General features: G+C 48.9%; 1 protein-coding gene across 1 annotated transcript in view; it reads right to left on the bottom strand.

The window, feature by feature from the left end:
* The window catches only part of Abcc1 (ATP-binding cassette, sub-family C (CFTR/MRP), member 1), a 129505-nt gene that overhangs the window by 14024 nt on the left and 95040 nt on the right, over window positions 1–20441 (bottom strand). The window contains exons 17-21 of the mRNA XM_005391080.2: window positions 19312–19488; window positions 17668–17835; window positions 15266–15449; window positions 6819–6909; window positions 3202–3334 (exon numbers count right to left, since the gene is read on the bottom strand). Coding sequence (XP_005391137.1) covers window positions 3202–3334; window positions 6819–6909; window positions 15266–15449; window positions 17668–17835; window positions 19312–19488 — 753 coding nt within the window. The remainder of the gene's footprint in view (window positions 1–3201; window positions 3335–6818; window positions 6910–15265; window positions 15450–17667; window positions 17836–19311; window positions 19489–20441) is intronic.

The following is a 20441-nucleotide window of genomic DNA, read 5'->3' as shown; positions in this document are numbered from 1 at the left end:
AGAACATAGGGTGGAGGAAAAGGATGAAGCTGGAGAAGGGGTCCCACCCAGACCACACAGTCTGGAGATTCTCTTCAGGATTCTGATCTTTACTCCAGGACCCATAGGAAGCCACCAGAGTTTTAAGCAAACGGGAAGGTGGGACATGCTGTCTAGCAATCAAAGCCAAGTGTCACCTCCACTCCACAACTGGAGTGTTTGCAGCACCCATGTTTATAGCAGCACAATTTGTAATGGCCTGCAGCCCATTGCTCGCAGCACCCTGCTGAGCTCCCCAGCTAACACCAGGTCTAAAAGACACCTAGTGGAAATCAGTGTGGAGATTCCTCACAAAACTGGGATTAGAGTTCCTGCTTAACCCAGCTATTCCCCTTCTGGGTACTTTCCCAGAAAAACTGAAAATATCATACCACAGTGATATATGTGCACCCATGTTTACAGCAGCACAATTTGTCATAGTTAAGTCTTGGAAACAACCCAAATGCCCATCAACAGAGGGATGGAAAACAAAGATGTGGTATTTTATACAATGGAGTATTACTCAGCTATAAAGAAAGATTAAACTCGAGGCTGTTATAGGTAAATGGATGCAACTAGAGGCCATACTCATAAGTGAAATAAATCAGACTTAAATATGTCAACATTGTACTGTCTCTCTACTGTAAGAACCTGAAAGAGTAAGTAAAACCCGAAATATTGTGAAAGGGAAACACACTGCTCAAAGGGAAGGGACAACTGGGATGAGGGAGAGGAGAAAAGAAAGAAAGAAGGAAGGGAAAAAAGCATATGTATATACAAATACAACAATAGCTGGGATAATGCTGATGTCTATTGGTTTATTGAAAGGAACAGTTAATGCTTAAATTTTTTTGACCAATTTTGCATGCTTATATTGGGTCATCTAAGCAACTAATTTGAAGACAACAATATGCAATATAACAACCATTGTTGAATTCCTACTATCTTGTTTAGTGAAGCTCTGCATCATTTCTAATGTTTTTTAATTGCTTTTTATTATCTTTAATTGATCAATCTTGCATTCTTACTTCTGGTAATCTGAGCAACTTCGTTGAAGATAACAATATGTAATACAACAACCATTGTTAATTCCTATCATTTTGTTATGAAATCCTGTACTGTTTTTGTTTTGTTTTGTTTTTGTCATTTTGTTGTTGTTCTTTTCTCTTTAGAATAAAAAATAAAAAAATAAGACACCTAGTGGCCTGATGCCAGAGGCAGGAAGACTGGCTTGCTATTTTAAGCCAATCCTTCACCCAAACCATCTGGTGAGGTTTTCAGCCACTCCAGGTCTCTCTCCTAGTGTGTGTGCTTAATGCCACTTCAAGCATGGCACGTGTCATTCTTGATCATACAAGTCACCTGACTACTGTCTGGCAGAGGGATAGCGGGGCTGACATACAATTGATTATCTCCTTTTCATTTCTCCTTTCCAAGTCTATCCCTGACACTGAAATACTCAGGGTAACAGCACTGAAAGCGGGCTCAGAATAAAGAGCTTATTTCACCATTTGGCTTCACCATACAGCTAAGCTGCTTGCTTAAACTGACCAGCAGGGCTTGGGGACCCCTTCTTTGGGGAAAGTGAATGTAGTGGCATCAGGGGCCAGAAATGACTGGGAAGTGTTGAGCCTGGCTCCATCTCTGTCCAACTTTGGCAAGTCTGAGACCCGGGGTTCACTGTTCCTTGTATATAAAATGGGGATGACCCTCGGATCTGTCTCCTCTGGCCCTTCCTTCCCATGTGTTGTGTGTGGGCTAATTTCTCTGTCACGAGGAGGATCAGTATGAGAAAGAAGAAAGACACTACTGTCACCTCTTGCCCTTGACCGTGGCGGCCCTTGGTGTGACCACAAGATAGGTCACAGCCAGAGGTCCCAGGAGGCTCTGGTACAACTGAGTAAATCTAAGAGAAGGTATCCAAGGCAGGATTGAAGAAAATAAAGATAGACAGGAAGGAGACAAGAGAAACTGTAATTTTAAAATTGTACTTTTAAGGGAACTATAGCTTCAGGACATAAGCAAAGTTACCCAAGGTTACAATGCCCCCCTCACCAACCTTCCAGGCAAACTACTCCAAAATTCCTAAGAGTCTTAAAAGATACAATATGCCTCTAAGTTGGGCCGTTGCTTTTCTCCTGTAAACTGACCAATTTCACAGACTTCTAGCCCCAAGACGACATGAATTCCCCCAGACCATAAGCACCTGCACCCCTTTCTGAGTGTGCTCTTCTTTAATTCTGCTTAACAAACCTGCCTATGCCTCTCTTGATCTATGCTGAAATGCTTTTCTGTGATGAAAGTAGACAAACCTCCTCCATGGAGTGGGAGGGAATCTGAGGTTCCCATACCTTTTTGGTGGCGGAGGTGCTTTCTTGGACCTCATCCAGTGATTCCCCCAACCCTGCTCAGTCTATGCCTATAGGTTTTGGTTTTCTTGTGTACATAATTTTTACTTATATTAAAAATACAGTTCCCTATTTTGCAGAACACTGGAGATGGAAGCCAGGGCCTTGTACATGCTCCATCACCCAGCTATAATCCTAGCCCTGTTTTTGTTTTTACATAACCACATTTACTTTTAAAAATAAACTCTGAATTGCAACTGTAAATGGAAAATGATTGATGCTTGCCCAAAACAGATGATCTTAAAAAGTACAATAAAATAAGAGATTGGGACCCACTCTCCATGTTAGGTGTTAAGACAGGCTAGCACCCAAAGGAGGCTTTCACACTGATGTCATCATAAACACAGAAAGAGAAACAAACCAACAGTTCTGACCATGTTAGTTCATGATCTTTAGTGTTTGCTATATCTGCGCACAGCCTGAAACCATCTTACACACATCGAAGCCCACTTCACAGTAGGCCTGGATTTAAAGGATCCAGGCTGCCTAAGCTAGGGGAAGACCCGAGCTGCTCAATGAGAGGTGAAGTCACAGCTATCAACAAGTGCCAAGCCTGGAACCTAACAACCAGGATTCAGATCCTGGCTCTGCTACTTGCTAGCTGTGACCCTGGGTAAGGAGCCACTTAGCCTCTCTGGCATTAGTTTCAGAGACTGTAGCTGGCACCTGGATAGGCTCATCATCAGGCATGCACGTGTTCATGTAACACAGCACCCCACACACAGCCAGGGCTCTGCAGACCCAGCACCCTCCTTACGAAGAAGCCAGCCCCCACCTGCCCTGTCTGCGCCTTATCCGCCTCCATCAGCTTCCAGTTCTCCTCCTGGGCCCTGGGTTTCTGTAGCTCAGCGGTGCTGGTGTGGTGCTTGCTGACGTCGCCACTGTAGGAGGAGGAGTTGCTGAGCTGCCTGGGAAGCAAAGCACAGTAGTGTCAACCAGGGCTGCCTGAGGTGGGCTTGGCAGGCCCCACGCTGGGGCTATGAGAGGGGGATGTCAAGGCACGCACACACATCAAGCACATACGTGAAGATACACATGCACGCCCTCCACAGCACTCCCCAGGGCTACAAGTCCTCGGGAAAAGGAATTATCTTGGTCACGAATGTGGCCCCAGAGGGTCTGCATGAAGCCGATGCCCACAAGTGGGTGCCAAGTGTTTTCTGAACAACGCCTACATGAAGAGATGGTTCTGGACTCTCCCAAGCGGCTCTGGGCCAAGATCCACCCCTCTCCAGGCCACATCCGTAACACAAGGAGATGGAACTAGTTTGACGCTCTATCTTAGTTTTTTCATTTGGTTTTAATTTTTGGATTATTTTTCATGTTTGAAAGATGGTCTAAGATCAACCCCTTCAATGTGTTTTTAATCTTTGGTTTCTGGAGGTCAATTTTAATGTTTTTGATAACTGCATGTAATTTCAAATTTATAGAAAAGTTCCAAAAATAGTATAATAGCCTCTGTATATCCTCTACCCGGACTTCCCCGCTCCTCACACTTGTCCTCACTTGCTTTACTGCTTAATCGTATGTATCATTCCCTCTGCATACAAATACATCAGTTTCTGAATCCTGTCTCATTTTATTTTCCACATTAAAATAGTTTAACATTAAAGTGCTCCAACATATAAATGAGATATACTCACCACCCACAAGTAACAAACAGTAACTGCTATGGTTTGAACATAGCTTGTCCCCTGTCAACTCACTACAGTCTAACCACGTGGTATTAAGATGTGGCCATGTGAGACCTTCAAGAGGTGGTTAGAATTCGCTCTCACGAATGTGTTCATCCATTCTTGGAAGTGATGGGGAATTTCAAGAGTGGATCAGTTTAGTTAGGTCTCTTGCACTCCTATTCTCTCCTACATGATGCCTTATACCGCCCAGGGTCTCTGCCAGTAAGAAGGTCGTCACTGACGTGGTGGCACCTTCTGGGAGTCTGAGGCAGGAGGATTCAAAGTTCAAGCGCAGCCTGGGTAACTTAGTGGCTTAGCAGGTCTCTGTCGCAAACAACAAACACCCATTTCTTTAAAGGGTTGGGGATGTGGCTCAGTGCAAAAGCCCTGGGTTTAATCTCCAGTTCTGCCCAAAAAAGGCCATCATTACATATGTTCTTTTGACCTTTGCCCAGAACTGTGAGGCCAAATAAACCTCTTTCTTTAAAAACTTTCCAGTCTGTGGTATTATGATTAAAGAAAAGTGATCATGACAGTAACATTTTGTTTTATTTCCCTTAACTCTAACTCATTAGATAGGTCCTGATAACACAGACAAAATTAAACATGAAAAATATTTTACCTTTTTCTCTCTTTCCTTAACCTTAAAACTCAGTTTTTAAGTTGGTATGTTCTCTTCTTACATTTTTTGTACTTTATCACCAAGGTGTACATCCATAAGCATATATGTATTTAATATGGAAGCCAAGAGTTTTCCAATTTTCCTTTCAGTTAAGAAACCTCATTCAGAGCAAGTGCATCAGAGAGCCTCTGCAGGGAATAAAGGGTGAGGGCTTGCCACTTTGAGCCTCCCCCATGGTTGCCATAGCAACCCCTCGGGTTCTTTTTCTAATTCCAAAGTTTTCCAGTTTTATGGAGCCCCTTTTATGAGGACCCTCTCAGACCCCCTCAACACAGGCACGGCAACCCCACATGCCCGCTGGCCCCCAGGCGGTCATGACAATGAGAATGGGGAGATGGAAGGCTCTCAGGGAACTGGGAGTCAAGTCTATAGGATGACAGACTTAGCTCCACCCGCAGTGCCTGTGGTGGCGGTTCTTTCAGTGTTCCTCGATAAAACTGAGGAATGCAGCTATTTATGAGAGATTGCAGAGGCGCAGCCAAAGACAGCATGGCTTTCTCCAGTAACCTTCTATGACTCCCTCAGCCTGCTTATCACCCCCACAAGATCACAAGGACCTGCAGCAGGGGTCCTATGTGACTCACCACAATGCTGCACGCTGTACCCCTAGAGCTGGGTTCCCCGATAATACATCCTGAAGCCAGATAAGTCAAACAGGCTGCTGAGTTTGTGGTCTTTTGTCGTAGGACAGATAACCAACCCAGCCAGAGGTCTGTGGTCTTCTCAGCCCCTTTCCCCACCGTGAGACCCTCTGGCAAGTTCCTGCTATCACCTGTCCCTACATCCCAGAACAATACATAGGTGTGGACCATGGAAGTGCCTCACACCCACTGTATGCTCTGCACATGCTAGCCACGAGTTCCTGAGACACCTGGTCACCACCTGGACTGGTATGTCAATAGGGGAGGACACATTTCCACCTGTACCCTAGGAAAGTGTCAAGCTCAGGAAGGAACTACAGACATTGTTCTGACAGGCACAACTGTTGGTGCTAATTTCCTCCCCAGCTCCATCTCTGTGAAACTGTCCACTCAAAAAAGGTGGAACTCCAGGCTGCCCCAGTTGAGTGCTTGTCAAATGCTAACAGTGCCTGGTACTTGTCACATGCACCATACTGTGTCCACCCTACAACAAGCCCATCTGGTAGGTATTGTCGTAAACTCCACTTGATAGATGAGGAAACTGAGACACAGAGGGCTCTGCACCAAAGCCTATGGGATGCCACTGCCCCAATTACTCAGTGGCTTTAGCAGAAATAACCTGTTTTAAAGCAGTGGAGTCCAGAACTTAGAGCTGGGTCCGAATTTAAGCTCAGCTTCTCTCTACCTGGGTGATCCGCGGACAGCTCTCAGCTTGCTCACTTATGAAATGGAAAGACGACAGCAACTACCTACAGTTCAACAGACCATGCAGGGGCTGGCTCCTCATGGTGGATAAAATACAGCAGCCACTACTAATGTGGTGATTTAAAAAAAAATTTTTTTTTAAATATTGGAAATTGAACCCAGAGCCTTGTGAATGGTAGGCAAGCACCCTACCACCTTCAGTGTCCCCCACTTTTTTGAGGCAGGGTCTCACTAAGTTGTCTAGGCTGGCCTAGAAATTGTAATTCCCCTGCCTTCACCTCCAGAGTAGCTGGAATTACAGGCATGGGTCAACCACGCCCAGCTTATTCTGGCTATTTTTAATCAGACACTGCTCTGCAAAGCCTGACAGGCCCCTGAGAGGACCTGATCAGAGACTCACACCGGGATGGGAACTTGAGGGTCAGGACTGGGGACAGACAGTTCAACTGCAAGGTCTGTGAGAGTTGTGCCACCTGACACGAACAGCATCGACTTGCGCTGCGGGCCTCTGCAAAGTGAGGTCCCAGAGGACTTGCATGGGGAGCACAGAGGGCCCTGGGGAGCTGAGGACCTTGTGGGGCAGGCTGAGTAAGGCGCTGGTACCCTTCACCTCCCTCGCCACCGAGACGGCAGGGTAAAGGCACTGTCTTGGAGAACCCTCAGCCACAGCTGCCCTCACTGTGCTCACCTCTGCAGCTGCTTCCCAGCGGTGTCCATCACCAGCGTGCCATTCTCCATTTGCTTTGCTTCCTTTCCTGGACCGCTGATGCCTGTCATCCCTGGCAGGAAAGAGACAAGGACACAACTGGGATTTGAGAGCTGAGCAAGGCCAAAACGAAAGACAAGAAAACCACCACCTCGGGGCAGAGTGAGCAGGTAAGCTGGCCACCAGGAAAGTCCTGCTTTGTGAGGCCAAAGACAGGCTCTCACTCCTCAGCTAGAGCAGGGCCCTTCAGGGGTGACATGGTTCTAGGCAAGGCCACATGAGCAGAAGGTCCTGGGCTTGGACAGGCGCCCTGTGCTGGCAGTGAGGAGTAAAATCCAGCCTAGCTGATAAGTGAATTTAGCCAGTGGGATGGGGATGCAAAGGACCACACAGAGCCCTTGGGCTGCCAACCACCTCTGATCGGGGGTGAGACTCACAATAAAAACCAACCACTTTGATAAGGGCAGTAGCCAATGAGAAGCCATTGCAGTGCGGGGGTTAACTGCTCGGTGTACAGCTCCTACGGGCCCAGGCTAGGGCTGAGTTCCCAACAACAAGGAGGTATTTCAATACGTAAACTGACAAAGGGTCCTGTGGAGCACCAAACCTGGACAGGCCCCAGTCCCAGAAGGATCCCCAGAACAGTAGCAGGACGATGGCCGGTAGTTTTAGGGAAGCGTCAGCACTGCACTGGGTGGAACCCATCAGCTCTCTACATCTTCACGACTCAGTGAGGGAAGGTGGGTGTTACAACTACTGTGCCCGCTCTGCACGGATTTCCTCCTCCTCTGATGCCAGGAGAGAGGGACGAGCACAACACAAAGCAGCAGAGGGCTGCCCTGGGAGGAAACCGGAAAGAAGTTCCAGATGGGCTAATACGCTGCCAGCAGCACGGTCAGGGCAGTGCTGGGAACGTGCAGTGCATGCAGAATGCAGGAAGCCAGGCTCTCTGAGGTGACAGCCACAGGGAGCCACGGGCAATGCTGGAAGGGAAGAGGGAGCTAAGGATGGTTCCTGAGATGGGGCAGGTGCCCTACACCAGGGATTCTCAATCGTGGTTGGGAATGAATCGCTGAGAGTGAGGGTGCTTTATAAATGAGAAGCCCTGGGTCCAGGCCTGGTCCCCACAGCGACTGAGCTAGAGCAGTCAGGTAACGGGCAGAGGCAGGAAGCCAGAACTCTGGGAGCTGTTCTCTCACTGCTGAGCTGTGTACCGTGAGAAAACAGGAAACCTCTGTAAGCCTCAACTTACCACATCTGCAAAACAGAACAGCAGCAGATCCCACCCTCATAGGCAGGGGCTAAAATGGGATCCTGTGCGGCACCTGGCGCAGCCAGTGCTCTGTGAGAGAAAGACTGTGGTGTTTATACTATGCGCATTTGTCCATGTGATCTACAGAGAATTCTGGGCCTGGCAGGAAATGGAAATCACTACTTTAAATATTCTTTGGCTGTTAGCGTCTGTTCTTCTCAAATAAGCCACAAAAACAGAAGCAGTCCATCATCCAGGAAGGAAGAGTAATAACAAGCAGGACTTCCCATACAGTCGCATACAGTCAGTACTGAGACACACGCACAACCCCGGGAGCCAGGTGTGGCTGTAGCCAGCTTTCTCTATACAGGCACTCCGGCGGAGAGTGGCATGCTTCAGACTCGCTGTCTCCCACCTGGCTGGCCTGGGCCACCCCCCGCAAGCCTTCCCTTCCCTTCCCTGCTCGTCTCTCCTGCAACCCACTGGCTCTCAACAGGAACTCCATGGCGGCATCCCGGGCAGTCTCGCCTTCTAACTACTCATTGGCCCCAGGATGATGCTCCAGCTGGGGCACTGGGAAACTCAACTCTGCCAGGGGGCTGAGGGTCTCATGGGGAGGGACAGCAACAGGCTGGCCTGTGGTACTGCCACCACCTGCTCAAAGGGCCACTCTTGCCTTCTTCCTCCACTCAGGCAGGCTGCCTCATGGGTGCTAGGCTCCCCTGGCCAAGGATGGCCCTGCCCAAGTCCCCGGGAATCTGTATAGTATGAATGCCCGAAGGACCATGACAATCCTACTGGTCTATCCGCAAGAGTCTACGCAGATTCCCAGACTTCTCAATCCCTGACTTTGGCCATTTTTGGAGACAAAAGGTGGCAGGAGTCAGCATCTTGCCTGCAAAAAGTACTTTGTCTGGACCCTTAGCCCTACACCACCCGGTACAGGAGAAGCAGGGACAGCCCAGCCAGCCCGGACTCTGCTGGACAGCACCCCTGCTGCTCTTCTTGCATCGTCTTGGCCTGGGCATGTTTTGACCATGCTTGGGAACACCTGGGTGCCTCTCATCACCCACCCACTGTGTGCCAGGCACTGTACATTGCAGTCCGTGACCTCAAGACAATAAAGCTTAGCCAAAGCCCAGGTGACACTTGAGAGCTGGGGAAACACAAATGTATGCTTAGCACCAACCACAATGCTTAGGGGTGAAAATGTGCAGACATTCAAGGCCCCCTGCCAGGCATGCAGTGATAATCCCGGTCCATCTACAGCCTCCATCTAGCGTCTGTAAGCACAGCTAAATGCAACCCAGGCGCTACTGACCTTCCTCTTCCTTGTTCAACACTTTGCTGCCTGGGGAGTCACAAGATTCAAGAAGGTGTTAAGAATCCAGGGAATGCCCTTTCCCATGCTTCCCTAAACGCCCAGAGAAAATGAATGGATCATCTCAGACGGGCGAGGGGCCAGCACCACTGACACTGACAGGGCCTACCCTATTTGTGCCTCCCAAACACAATGCCTTTCTCAAAAATTCCTGTCCTTAAACATCAAAAGAGTCAGGTGCTGAGCGTATGTTGTTGCATGCCTGTGATCCCAGCACTTGGGAGCTGAGGCAGGAGGAGCAGGAGTTCAAGGCCAGCCTGAACTAACTAGTAAAACCTGTCTCAAAAAAAAACCCCAAAAGCTAGAAAATTAATGCTGCAGAGCAATCTTCCATCTTTTTATCTATCTTCATGGCAGCAGAGAAAAGAAAAGAATTGCGGTGGGGAGCAGGGTAGGGCAGGCATGAAGCTGGGAGGTAGCACGGGGAGGACAGACATTGCCTTGAAGAACAGTCCAGGCCCCACAGAAACTTATACTGATCTCTACACAAGAACCCCAGAAAAGGGGATGAGAAGGTGATTGGGCTCTGATATTATCCCGGACCCTCCCAGAATGGGATACAGCTCTTTTCTGGGCTACCATTATCATTACATTTACCACCAGGATTTCCTGTTATTAGTGTTGGAGCGCCCCGATCAGACTGCAGACTGATTCTTACCCATCATTCTACTCTCAGCCCCTGGATGTGCACTGAACAGCTATGGGAGGCAGCACCATTCCACAGCGTGGTTCATGTGTCCGGTGACCCACACAACAGGCTCTCTGTGTACACCTGAGGGGCAGATGGACAGGCTGACAGCTGAACAGCCAGTTAACAAGCAGAGCTGACCTTCCAAGGCCACAAGGGCATCAGTGCAGCCATAATCAGTAACCTCTTGCACTCTGTATCTATAAAGCTGGCTTCTAGTCTGGCCCCCAGAGAAACTGGTAAAATCAGCTCATGTTTTCTTCTAACCTGGCTGACAGATAGTTTATACAGGGGATGTCCCAAACGATCACGGTGTAATTCACTCACTCACTCACTCACTTATTTAAGGCATAATATCAAGTGTCTACTTTGTCTAGGCACTGTTCTCAGTCCTGGAGATACAGAGGCAGCCACAGGGAGAGAGACAGAAGCAGTAAACAAGCCAGCAGACCCCAAATTTACTGCCAGGTAGTGTTAAGTTCAACAAAGAACAGAAAGCAGGGTAATAGATGCCAGCTCTCTGGAGCTCACAAGCCACCTCTGTCCCACCCTGAGTCCCAGAGGTGCAGCCTGGGCAGAGCCGAGCCAAGCCGCCAGTGCCCACAGCAACCCCTCTAAGGCTGTTTATGCTAACACCACCTTCATTTGGGAAGGGTCTGGACCTCGGCCTGGCTGGGGCCAGCAGGCCGACCTCCCTTGGGAGAAGAATTCAACTCACTGTTGTGTAGGTGCCACCTTGTTTTTGACCAAAAATGGAACTGACTGGCTGTACCATCCAAGCTCACACTCGAACTGCAGCTACAAAAGTTCTTTCCTCAAAAGTGGATGAAATGCAGGCACTGCAGAGTGCTGAGAGGACCGTGCAACCCATTCGCAGCAAGGGGGGCTCTGAGGCTGCTGGGTGGGGTCCTCAGCACTGTCAGTGAAGTGGGGAGGTGCTAATGATCTACCGGAACACAGAAAGCAGGCGGGTGGGGTGTCCGGAGCTGCTGTTAGCATTTGTGGCCTCCTGCACCAGCCCGACTTCTCCAGGGCTTTCCCCTTGCCAACGTCCAGGCCATTCTGCACAGCTCTCCCTTCTCCCCGCAGCCCACCTGCTCTCTCTGTTGCTGTTGTGGAGGGACGGGAATGGGGTTAGGTCCTGGCACTGCATAAACACTGCTGGGCTCTACTCCACAGATACCTGTAGAAACCCCTAATCTAGTGGTAACAGCAAAAACACCTGAAGTGGCCCAAAGTCAAACGTCACTACTACTCATTGTGGGAAATCCCTGATCTGGGTTTTACATTCCCAAAGAAGAAATGCAGCTCAGTGCTAGAGCACCTGCTGAGCATGGCTGCAACCCTGGCTTCATCTCCAGCACTGGGAAAGACGAAAAGAAACCCGCCAGGTGTGGTGGCACAGACCTATAACCCCAGCACTCAGTGAAGCTGAGGGAGAACTGAAAGTTTGGGCCAAGCCTGGGAAACTCAGCAACTTTGTGAGACTCTGTTTCAAAATGAAAATTAAAAGGGGTGGGAATGTAAGACCATGGGTTTAATCCCCAGAAGCACAAAACAAACAAACAAAAACAAAGGAACACCAACATTATAAAAATCGTTTTTGCTTCTAAATGTATGCAGGTTAATAAACCAACTTGTGCACATCTCTGTCATCCTAAGTAAATAGATTTCCTGGAAACCAGTAATAGTAAGTATCCATTGACAGCTCCCCTTTGCCATCACACTGAGAAAGCATCACCCCTAACCAACCCGCCTTTAGCCTGGGTGTTGGGCCTCATGAATCCAACAAGGAAAAAAAGTTTCCCCTTTAGAAGGAGCCAAAAGTGTGGCTCCACAGACCCAAGGTCACTGGTTGGAGCTGGCTGAGGATGCCTGGACACCAGGGCTTCCAGATGAGGCCCCACCAGGCAGGCGGAGAAGGGGGCCGCCTGGTTTAAGGATGTTGCATGTCTCACCTGGCCAGAGATGAGATGGCTGACATGGGGAAGCGAATCCACAAAGACAGTAAGGTGGTGGGTGGTGTTCTTATGATCAAACTATGTGCCAGCATGCACAGAAAATAATAAAGAAATTGGCCACTTTTTATGTTCTGTACAAACTGCTTTGGATACACTCACAGCTGGGGAGAGGGGACAAAGCAAAACTCATCTGAGCGAACAGAGTTTAAGGAGGTTCCTTGATCACCTGGATGGAAAGGAGGCTGGGGACAGAGACCCAGCTGAGAAAAAGAGAGACCAAACCAGACCAGACAGACAGACACAAACACAGACAGATAGATAATCCTGGAAAAAAGGTTCAGTGGAACCCATATCACTCGATTTGGAAAGCAAAACATTGTTTTTGCCTAAAGGTAGTCCACCAGGCAGATCAATGAAGTCGCCATGACCCATCACTTGGGCTAAGAGACAGAGACAGCAGAACTGCAGGAAGATCGAACAGGCTAGATTTAAGGTAGAACTTCCCAGCCATAAGGGCATGAATGTGTAGAAACTCATTCCAATCACAAAAATTAAAAGCTAAAGGGAAAGTCAGTTATAGTACACAGCAAAAAAAACAAAAAACAAAACAAAAACCTCACAAGTACAACTTTTAACACACAAGACTCAGTGAAAGAAGCTAGTCACAAAATATCACATATTATCGAGTCCACTTATACAAAATGACCAGGCTAAGCCAATCTAGAGAGATAGAGAGTAGATGAGTGGTTGCCTAGGACTGGGGGGCTGACAAAAAATGCACAGTGACTGCAAATAGGTATAGGGTTTCCTTTGCGAGTGAAATGAAAATATTCTAAGATTGAATGTGGTAATGGCTACACAACTCTGAATACACTAACAGCCACTGGATGGACTTTAAGTGGGCAAATTGTATGGTACATGAATTCTATCTCAAAAAATCACCTCTTAGAACCTATTAAGAGAGCTGGGCATGGTAGCACTGCCTGTGATCTCAGCACTCTGAAGGCTGAAGGAGGAGGACAGCAGGTTCAAGCTGAGTCTGGGTAACTTAGTGAGACTGTGGCTCAAAAACTGCATAAGGGTTGGGGATGTAGCTCAGGGCAAAGGCCCTGGGTTCAATCCCTAGTACAGTACTGCCAATAAAACACAACAAAAACAAAACCCAACAAAAAACCCACTAAGAGCCTCACAGCGTCTCTTTCACTGAGTGGCTCCGCAGGGGTTTAGACCAAAGTCTGAACGGAGGGCTGTTGTTGTCACCCCGCTGCCCCATCCACCTTGCTCTGGCCACACCGGGCTTCTGTAAGTATCTTACACAAATGGAGATCACACTGGTCCCAAGGCCTCTGTACCTGCTGTCCCCTGAATCCACAACGCTGCTCCCCAGAGCTTTCCCTGGCTGGCTCCTTCCCATGTCTGTCACCTCCTCACAGAAGCTTCTCAGGCTATCCTGTCTAAGTTGCCAGCCTGCACCCCACGCCTGTTTGACCAGTTATCTGCTGCTTTTTTCTTCACAATGCTTAATAGTACCTGAAACCATCTTCATGTGATTTGCTTTTTGTCTTTCCCTCTAGACTTTAAGGTCCACAAGGATAAGGCTTTGCCTGTATCTTGATCACTACTGAATCTCCAAAACCTTGAACCTCAAACAGTAGTTTCAGGTTGACCTGGGGCCCCTAAAATTCATATGTTGAAGCCCTTGCACCCAGAACCTCAGAATGTGACTGTATACAGAAATAGGGTCATTGTAGCGATAGCAGGAATGATCAAAATATATGGTGAATGTTTACATTTAAACATTTATTACAGTAAAAGGCATATTGCCATTAATCTCTTTCAAAATACTCCCTCTTGCTTCAAACAAACTTATCTCACTGTTCTTGCTACTTTGTAAAGTGGTTCTGGAAGCCCTATTTGTGTCTTTATGAGACATGATTAAAAAAATACGGTGGATACTGCTGCCAACTGCCATCCAATGTAAAGGCAGGATCGTAAAACCATTACAGCATGTCCTCGTCCACCTTATTCACTGGATCTGGCACCTGCAATATTTGGCTTTTCCCCAAAGCCAAAATGACCGTGGAAGGGAAACGTTTTCAACTGATTCACTACATCAAACCAGGCACCACAGTGCAACTAAAGACACTCACAAAAGAGGTTCCGAAAGTGGCAAGAATGATGGGATCCCTAGACAAAAGGCATGGCCATGTGGGGCACAGAGAAAGCGTCAGATCACATCTGCCCTGTCCATGTCCATATGGGCCACACCTCTCAGACACGAGTGAGTGGAGGAACCTCTGAGATGCCAGTGTGACCAGCAGGACACAGCCAAGGCTGTGTCGCCCCACACTTGAAGCAACTGGTAAGAGACAACAGGATTCTTAGACATCCACCCTGCCCAGAAGTCTGAAAAGGTGCCCTGGGCCAATGCACTTTCAGATGCCAGTCTGCAGGGGCATCCAAGGCCAGGTAGTCAAGAATGGGCAGGTCTGCTGTGACAGGCCAGGGACAGGCCTTCTCCCCAGGGCTCTAACAGTAACACCTACCGTTTACAGAACACTCAGGAAGGACTGGCCACCTGCCAAAGGCTCTGTGTCCCTCAGACACTGAACCCCCACCCATGCCAGAAGGTCGCTCCTCCTGTCACGCTGCCTTATCAGCGAGGACACAGGCTGAGGCGTCTGAAGGACAAGGCCTGAGTCACCGAAACGGTGGGAGCAGCAGCTGGGATTTGAGTCCAGGGCCAGTGACCCAAGCACACAGGCGCAGTCTCACACTGCATCTGTCCTGAGTTTTACCACATGTCCTCGCCCTGTCTCAGTCTCTGCACAAACAATTACAATAATCATTGTCCCTGTTTTTACCATCAGGACCCCAATGCTCATGGACCCCTGGCTACTTTACAGGAAAGACTGGCTCTTGCCCTTAGGACAGCTGAATAAAGGGCAGGTGCTCTTGGGACCTGGCGCCTGGCCTTCAGGTAGGCAGTCCCCCCCCACCCCCTTTATTCAGCTGGTTCTCCAGCAGGTCCCTGGGGAGCCTGACCTGTCATACACCCTGAGGCCTGCATGAGCCCCCTTCCCCGGGTGGTTGGTAGGAACCTCCAAGAGGCAGGTGTGGTCCTGAGTCGGTGCCCCGCTGCCTTACCATCATCCTCTGAGGCCTGTTCCTGCTCCGCGCTGGCATATGTGCGCAAGAATTCGGCAAAGGCCCCATCCCGGGCTAGCAGCTCCTGGTAAGAGCCCATCTCGGAGATCTTGCCGCCAGTCATGACGACAATGACATCCACCTGCGGTAGGTAGCTGATGCCATGTGTGACCAGGATCCGAGTCTGCAGGGAAGAGCAGAACCCCAGTTACAGGAGCTCACGTGTGAGACAGCCTGACTTGGCACAATGATGGCTAAGGAAGGCATCGCCAGGCCCTGGGCAGCAGCACTCAAACCTGAAGGCAGGACACATACCTGGGACAGAAGTAGGCTGGAGCCCAAGTCTGTGTGCCGTGGTCTGCCCCACATTAGGAGATAAGCACAAAGCTGCAGAGCAGGGGGTATAGCAGGGAACAAGACCAAAAGAGACCCCGACCCAGACTCCAGGATTCTTAGACATCCACCCTGCCCAGAAGTCTGAAAAGGTGCCCTGGACCAATGCACTTTCAGATGCCAGTCTGCAGGGGCATCCAAGGCCAGGTAGCCAAGAATGGGCAGGTCTGCTGTGACAGGCCAGGGACAGGCCTTCTCCCCAGGGCTCTAACAGTAACAACTACCATTTACAGAACACTCAGGAAGGACTGAACCACCACCCATGCCAGAAGGTCGCTCCTCCTGTCACGCTGCCTTATCAGCTAGGACACAGGCTGAGGCGTCTGAAGGACAAGGCCTGAGTCACCGAAATGGTGGGAGCAGCAGCTGGGATTTGAGCCCAGGGCCAGTGACCCAAGCACACAGGCGCAGTCTCACACTGCATCTGTCCTGAGTTTTACCACATGTCCTCGCCCTGTCTCAGTCTCTGCACAAACAGAGGGATTATCATTATCATTGTCCCTGTTTATTTCTCTGCCCAGAAGTCTGAAAAGGTGCCCTGGACCATGCACTTTCAGATTCTAGGCTGCAGGGGCATAAAGAAATAAATAGAAAAAAAACTGTGTGCTGGACAGGCAAGCATAGCCACAACAGGGAACTGATATATGTGGACTTGGTGAGGGTGCAAGTTCAGCGGTGGCGGGGGGGGGAGGTGTGAACCACACAAGCGTGTGAATGAAACTAAGAATGGTGCACCTGCAGAACAGTCTGCATGCAATGGCCTAACCTTTTTTATAAAGCAACTCTCCTTGCCTCCCTTCCCCAAAAGCCATTACAAAACCTATGTATGTATACTTTTAAAATTTTCATTTATTTATTTTGCAGTGCTGAGGGGCAAAGGTATGTTTTCCCTATGGATGTGGAAGTCTGGGAGGACATTCATCCAACTACTAGGAGAAATCAGCTGAACTTCTTCTTACGAGGCCAGATGGTCAATGTTTTTGGCTTTACAGTCTTTATAGTTATGAGGCAAGGACTGAGCTCTGGTGCTGCAGTGTGGAGCAGCCGCAGGAGACGCGCCAAAGCACAAGCTGGGTGCACTGCGCCCCAGTACAGCTTCATTCATGGACAATGATATTGAGATTTAATATGATTTGGGCATGCTGCAAATTATTGTTTAGATTTTTCCCACCAACTTTAAAAAATAAAAAAATCATTCTTAGCTTGCCGACCTCTGGACTCAAGAGAGAAATCAGGGGCATAGAATGCAAAAATTACATGGGATCTGTAAATGTGTGCACATACACATTTCCTTGTGCTCTTAACTTTGGTATCATGGCATGTATTCCTTTGAAAATCGAAAAAATATTTAAGAGCTTTTTGCATTGAGTGTTAGTGGTGTCCACAGGACTGCTTGTAACAGCTTAAGTGCTATGATGCTGTCTGAATAGATAGGTAGAGCATGGTAATCCTATTTTAGAAGTTTATACAAAGAGCAAAATGACTCAAAAGAAACACAGAAATCTAAGCGGTAAGGTTATGTAAAATGGCCTTGGTTTTCCATAAACTTCACTACTCCTCCATGGGCCTTTTCATACTGGGAAGTGGACCAGTGAGCCCCTCCTTCCCTTACTGCTCCCAGCCCAAGCACAGGAACTGTTTCCTATCACACTAAGGTGTCCTGGTGAATTTCATACTCCAAACCTGCATCCTTCAGTCACTTCAGCTTGGAAGTGGAGGTATCTCAGTCCCAGGAGGTCACAGGGTAGGATTTCCCTCTGGGGAGCCAGCCCCATGATTTAATCAGGAAGAGAGGTCACCTTTGGGCAGTGAAGGCAGTGAATTAAAGGCGGTGCCAAGGACTTACCCTATAAGGACGAGTGCAAGTCAGATTCCTTGGGCACGCTTCCAAGGGAAGCATGAGAAATGTATTCAGGTCCAATTAAAAAAAAAAAAAAAAAAGCCAGGGAAGTGGAGGACTCCTAAAGGGAACAATCCTGATTTAACAAAGAGCAGGGAGGTGACAGCACCTTATTCTTCAGCATCCCCTTGGGACCAATCACGTTGTCAAAAATGTGCTTTCCCACGTGGGCATCCACAGCTGAGAGGGGGTCATCGAAGAGGTAGATGTCTGAGTCACAGTACACGGCCCGGGCCAGGCTCACACGCTGCTTCTGGCCCCCGGACAGGTTCACACCCTGGGAGAAATACAGCATAGAAGATGGGTGTCCTGGGAAATCCTAAGACTTGGGAAATGAGAGAGCTACTGAGAGAGCCGCTGCTGGGGATGCAGAGGACCCAGCCAGACTGCAGTGCTGCACCCCAGCCCCAGCACAGCACGAAGGCATCAGAGGGCAGGCACAGCGGCAGTCTCGACCTTCCCATGACAGGTGCTCAAAACACTGCCATGGCTGGCTGGGGGAACGCAGTGGATACCCATTGGGTTAACTTGGCAGACTCGAAGATCCCTGGTAACCGTTTTCCTTTCCAAGGAGCTGCAAATTTACATCAGTTAAAAGAAATCATTATCAGAAAGCTAAGGGAGCTGCCAGCTTGTAACTAGAGACAGACGAACTCTTTGTACCCTTGGTTTTCCAAGAAGTGGCCACTGCCTGCAAGCATGCACCCCGAGCACACACTGGACTGGAACCGGGGCACTGGGGCGAGCCGGCCAGGCGAAGGCCAGGGAGAGGGAGCACTGGCGGCAGCAGCACAGGGTCGGGCAGAGGGGCAGAATATGGGAAGCACAAAGAACAGCCACTTTTCAGGAGTAGCCACATGAATCCAGGGCAGTTACACAGGCCTGTAATCCCAGCTTCTGGGACACTGAGGCAGGAGGATCCCAGGTTCAAGGCCAACCTGGGCAATTTAGTGATTTAGCAAGATCTTGTCTCAAAACAAAGTGTAGCTCAGCAGCACAGCATCCCTGGGTTCACTCTCTATTACTACCAAGATAAATAAGCAAATGGAATAAGTGACCAAAGGTAGCAGGTAAGAACAAGAACACAGGAGTCTCCCTCTTTAATATTCTCTGGCTGTGGGGCCTCAGGCAAGTCATTCACCCTCCCTGGGCACCTTCCTTTCCTCAGCCATCACACAGGAATAACAAATTCCATCTGGTGGCGTTGCTGCGGGGATGAAATAAGAAAATTCTCAGCATAGGGCCTAGTTCAGAGCAAGTGCCCTGTAAGTGCTAGCTATTATATTATCACTTTTATTAGTTATCACTTTTGCAGGAACTGTGCACAGGAGAAACACCCACAGCCCTCCTCCCTGTATCTACCTCTGTCAACCCTGCAGCCATGCGACTGCGACAGTGGAGTGCAGCTCCTATGACTTGCTTTATGTGTGAGTCAGGGGCACTGCATGCTGGTTTGGTTGTTCTTTGGGCTTCTGTTACATGAGAAGACTTTCCCCTGGGAAGCTGTGGGGCCTCACCCAGGCCCCAGCAAGAACCCATGCCAGGTAGACTGAGCCAAATTCCCAGAGTTCTGCTGGCTATAAGCATGGAGCACAGCTTCACTCCCAGCAGAGCTAGCCCAGGACACCAATCACAGCTGGTCACAGATCCACAAACAGGACAGTAAGAGTTCAATGTATGCCACTGAGACCACTTGACTGCTACACAGTAAGAGCTGACTGATCTAGGAGCCTGATGCTGACACCATACGAACCTTCTCACCAATCTCGGTCCGGTCCCCGCTGGGCAGGATTTCCAAGTCTGGGAGGAGGGCACAGGCCTTGATGACAGCCTTGTAGTGCTGTTCCTGCAGCTGGCGCCCAAAGAGGATGTTTTCTCGGAGAGAGTCATTCTGAATCCAGGCCTGTTGGGGAACGTAGGCCACCGAGCCCTAAACGGTAGGTGGAGAAGAGGTGAGACAGACAGAGATTCAATCAATGAGACAGCGGCCTACATACCACTCGTCAAGAGAATCCTACTATGCATGACATTTTCATTACACCTGCTGCTTCAACAAGAGGGAAATTGAGTCACACAGACCCCCTCTGAGGTCAGTTGCTGACTCCAATAACAGGAGTTAAACAGCTGAAGTCCTGCGGGGCATGGTGGCACACACTTGTCGTCCCAGTACTCAGGAGGCTGAGACAGGAGGATACCGCAAGTCCAAGGTAACTTTGAATTACACAGTGAGACCTTGTCTCAAAAAACAAATCAAAATGAAACAAAACAGAGCTGAAATCTTGAGTGCTAAAACTGTACTTATGTATTTAATTAAGTATTTACTGAATACCTATGACAGTGATCGAAAGCCTGCCTCCAGAGATGCATTCCTCATGGGGCCAAAAGAGTAATCTGATTATCGGGAAATGCGATGGGATAAAAATATATGAGACCTTTAAAAAAGGTCCTTGAAACCTGGGTGTGGTGGCATATACCTGTGATCCCAATGCTCAAGAACAGCGATGGCGACCCTATGGCACACATCTGTTATCATTAAAAAATTTGCCATCACTGCTCTAGAAGGTTGAGGCAGAAGGGTGCCAAGTTTACACCAAGCCTCAGCAATTAGTGAGACTTCATCTGGAAAAAAAAAAAGAAAAGAAAAGAAAAAAAAGGGGGCTGGAGATATAGCTCAGTGTGAAGGCCCTGAGTTCAACCCCTACTGCAAAGAGGAGCGAAGAGACGAGAAGAAAGGGGAAGGGAGGGGAGGGGAGAGGAGGGGAGGGGAGAGAAGAGGAGGGGAAGAGAGGTGAAGAGAGGAGAGGGGAGAGATAGGGAGAGGAGAAGAGGAGAGAAAAAAAAGAAAAAGGCCTTTAAAAAGTGCTGACCTAATTTAGGGCTTTG

The sequence above is a fragment of the Chinchilla lanigera genome, unplaced genomic scaffold (assembly GCF_000276665.1).
Source record: "Chinchilla lanigera isolate Chin_1 unplaced genomic scaffold, ChiLan1.0 scaffold00041, whole genome shotgun sequence".
Classification (NCBI taxonomy): Eukaryota; Metazoa; Chordata; class Mammalia; order Rodentia; family Chinchillidae; genus Chinchilla; species Chinchilla lanigera.
The sequence above is the reverse complement of the archived record's forward strand: the minus strand, read 5'-3'. Positions and strand labels throughout refer to the sequence as shown.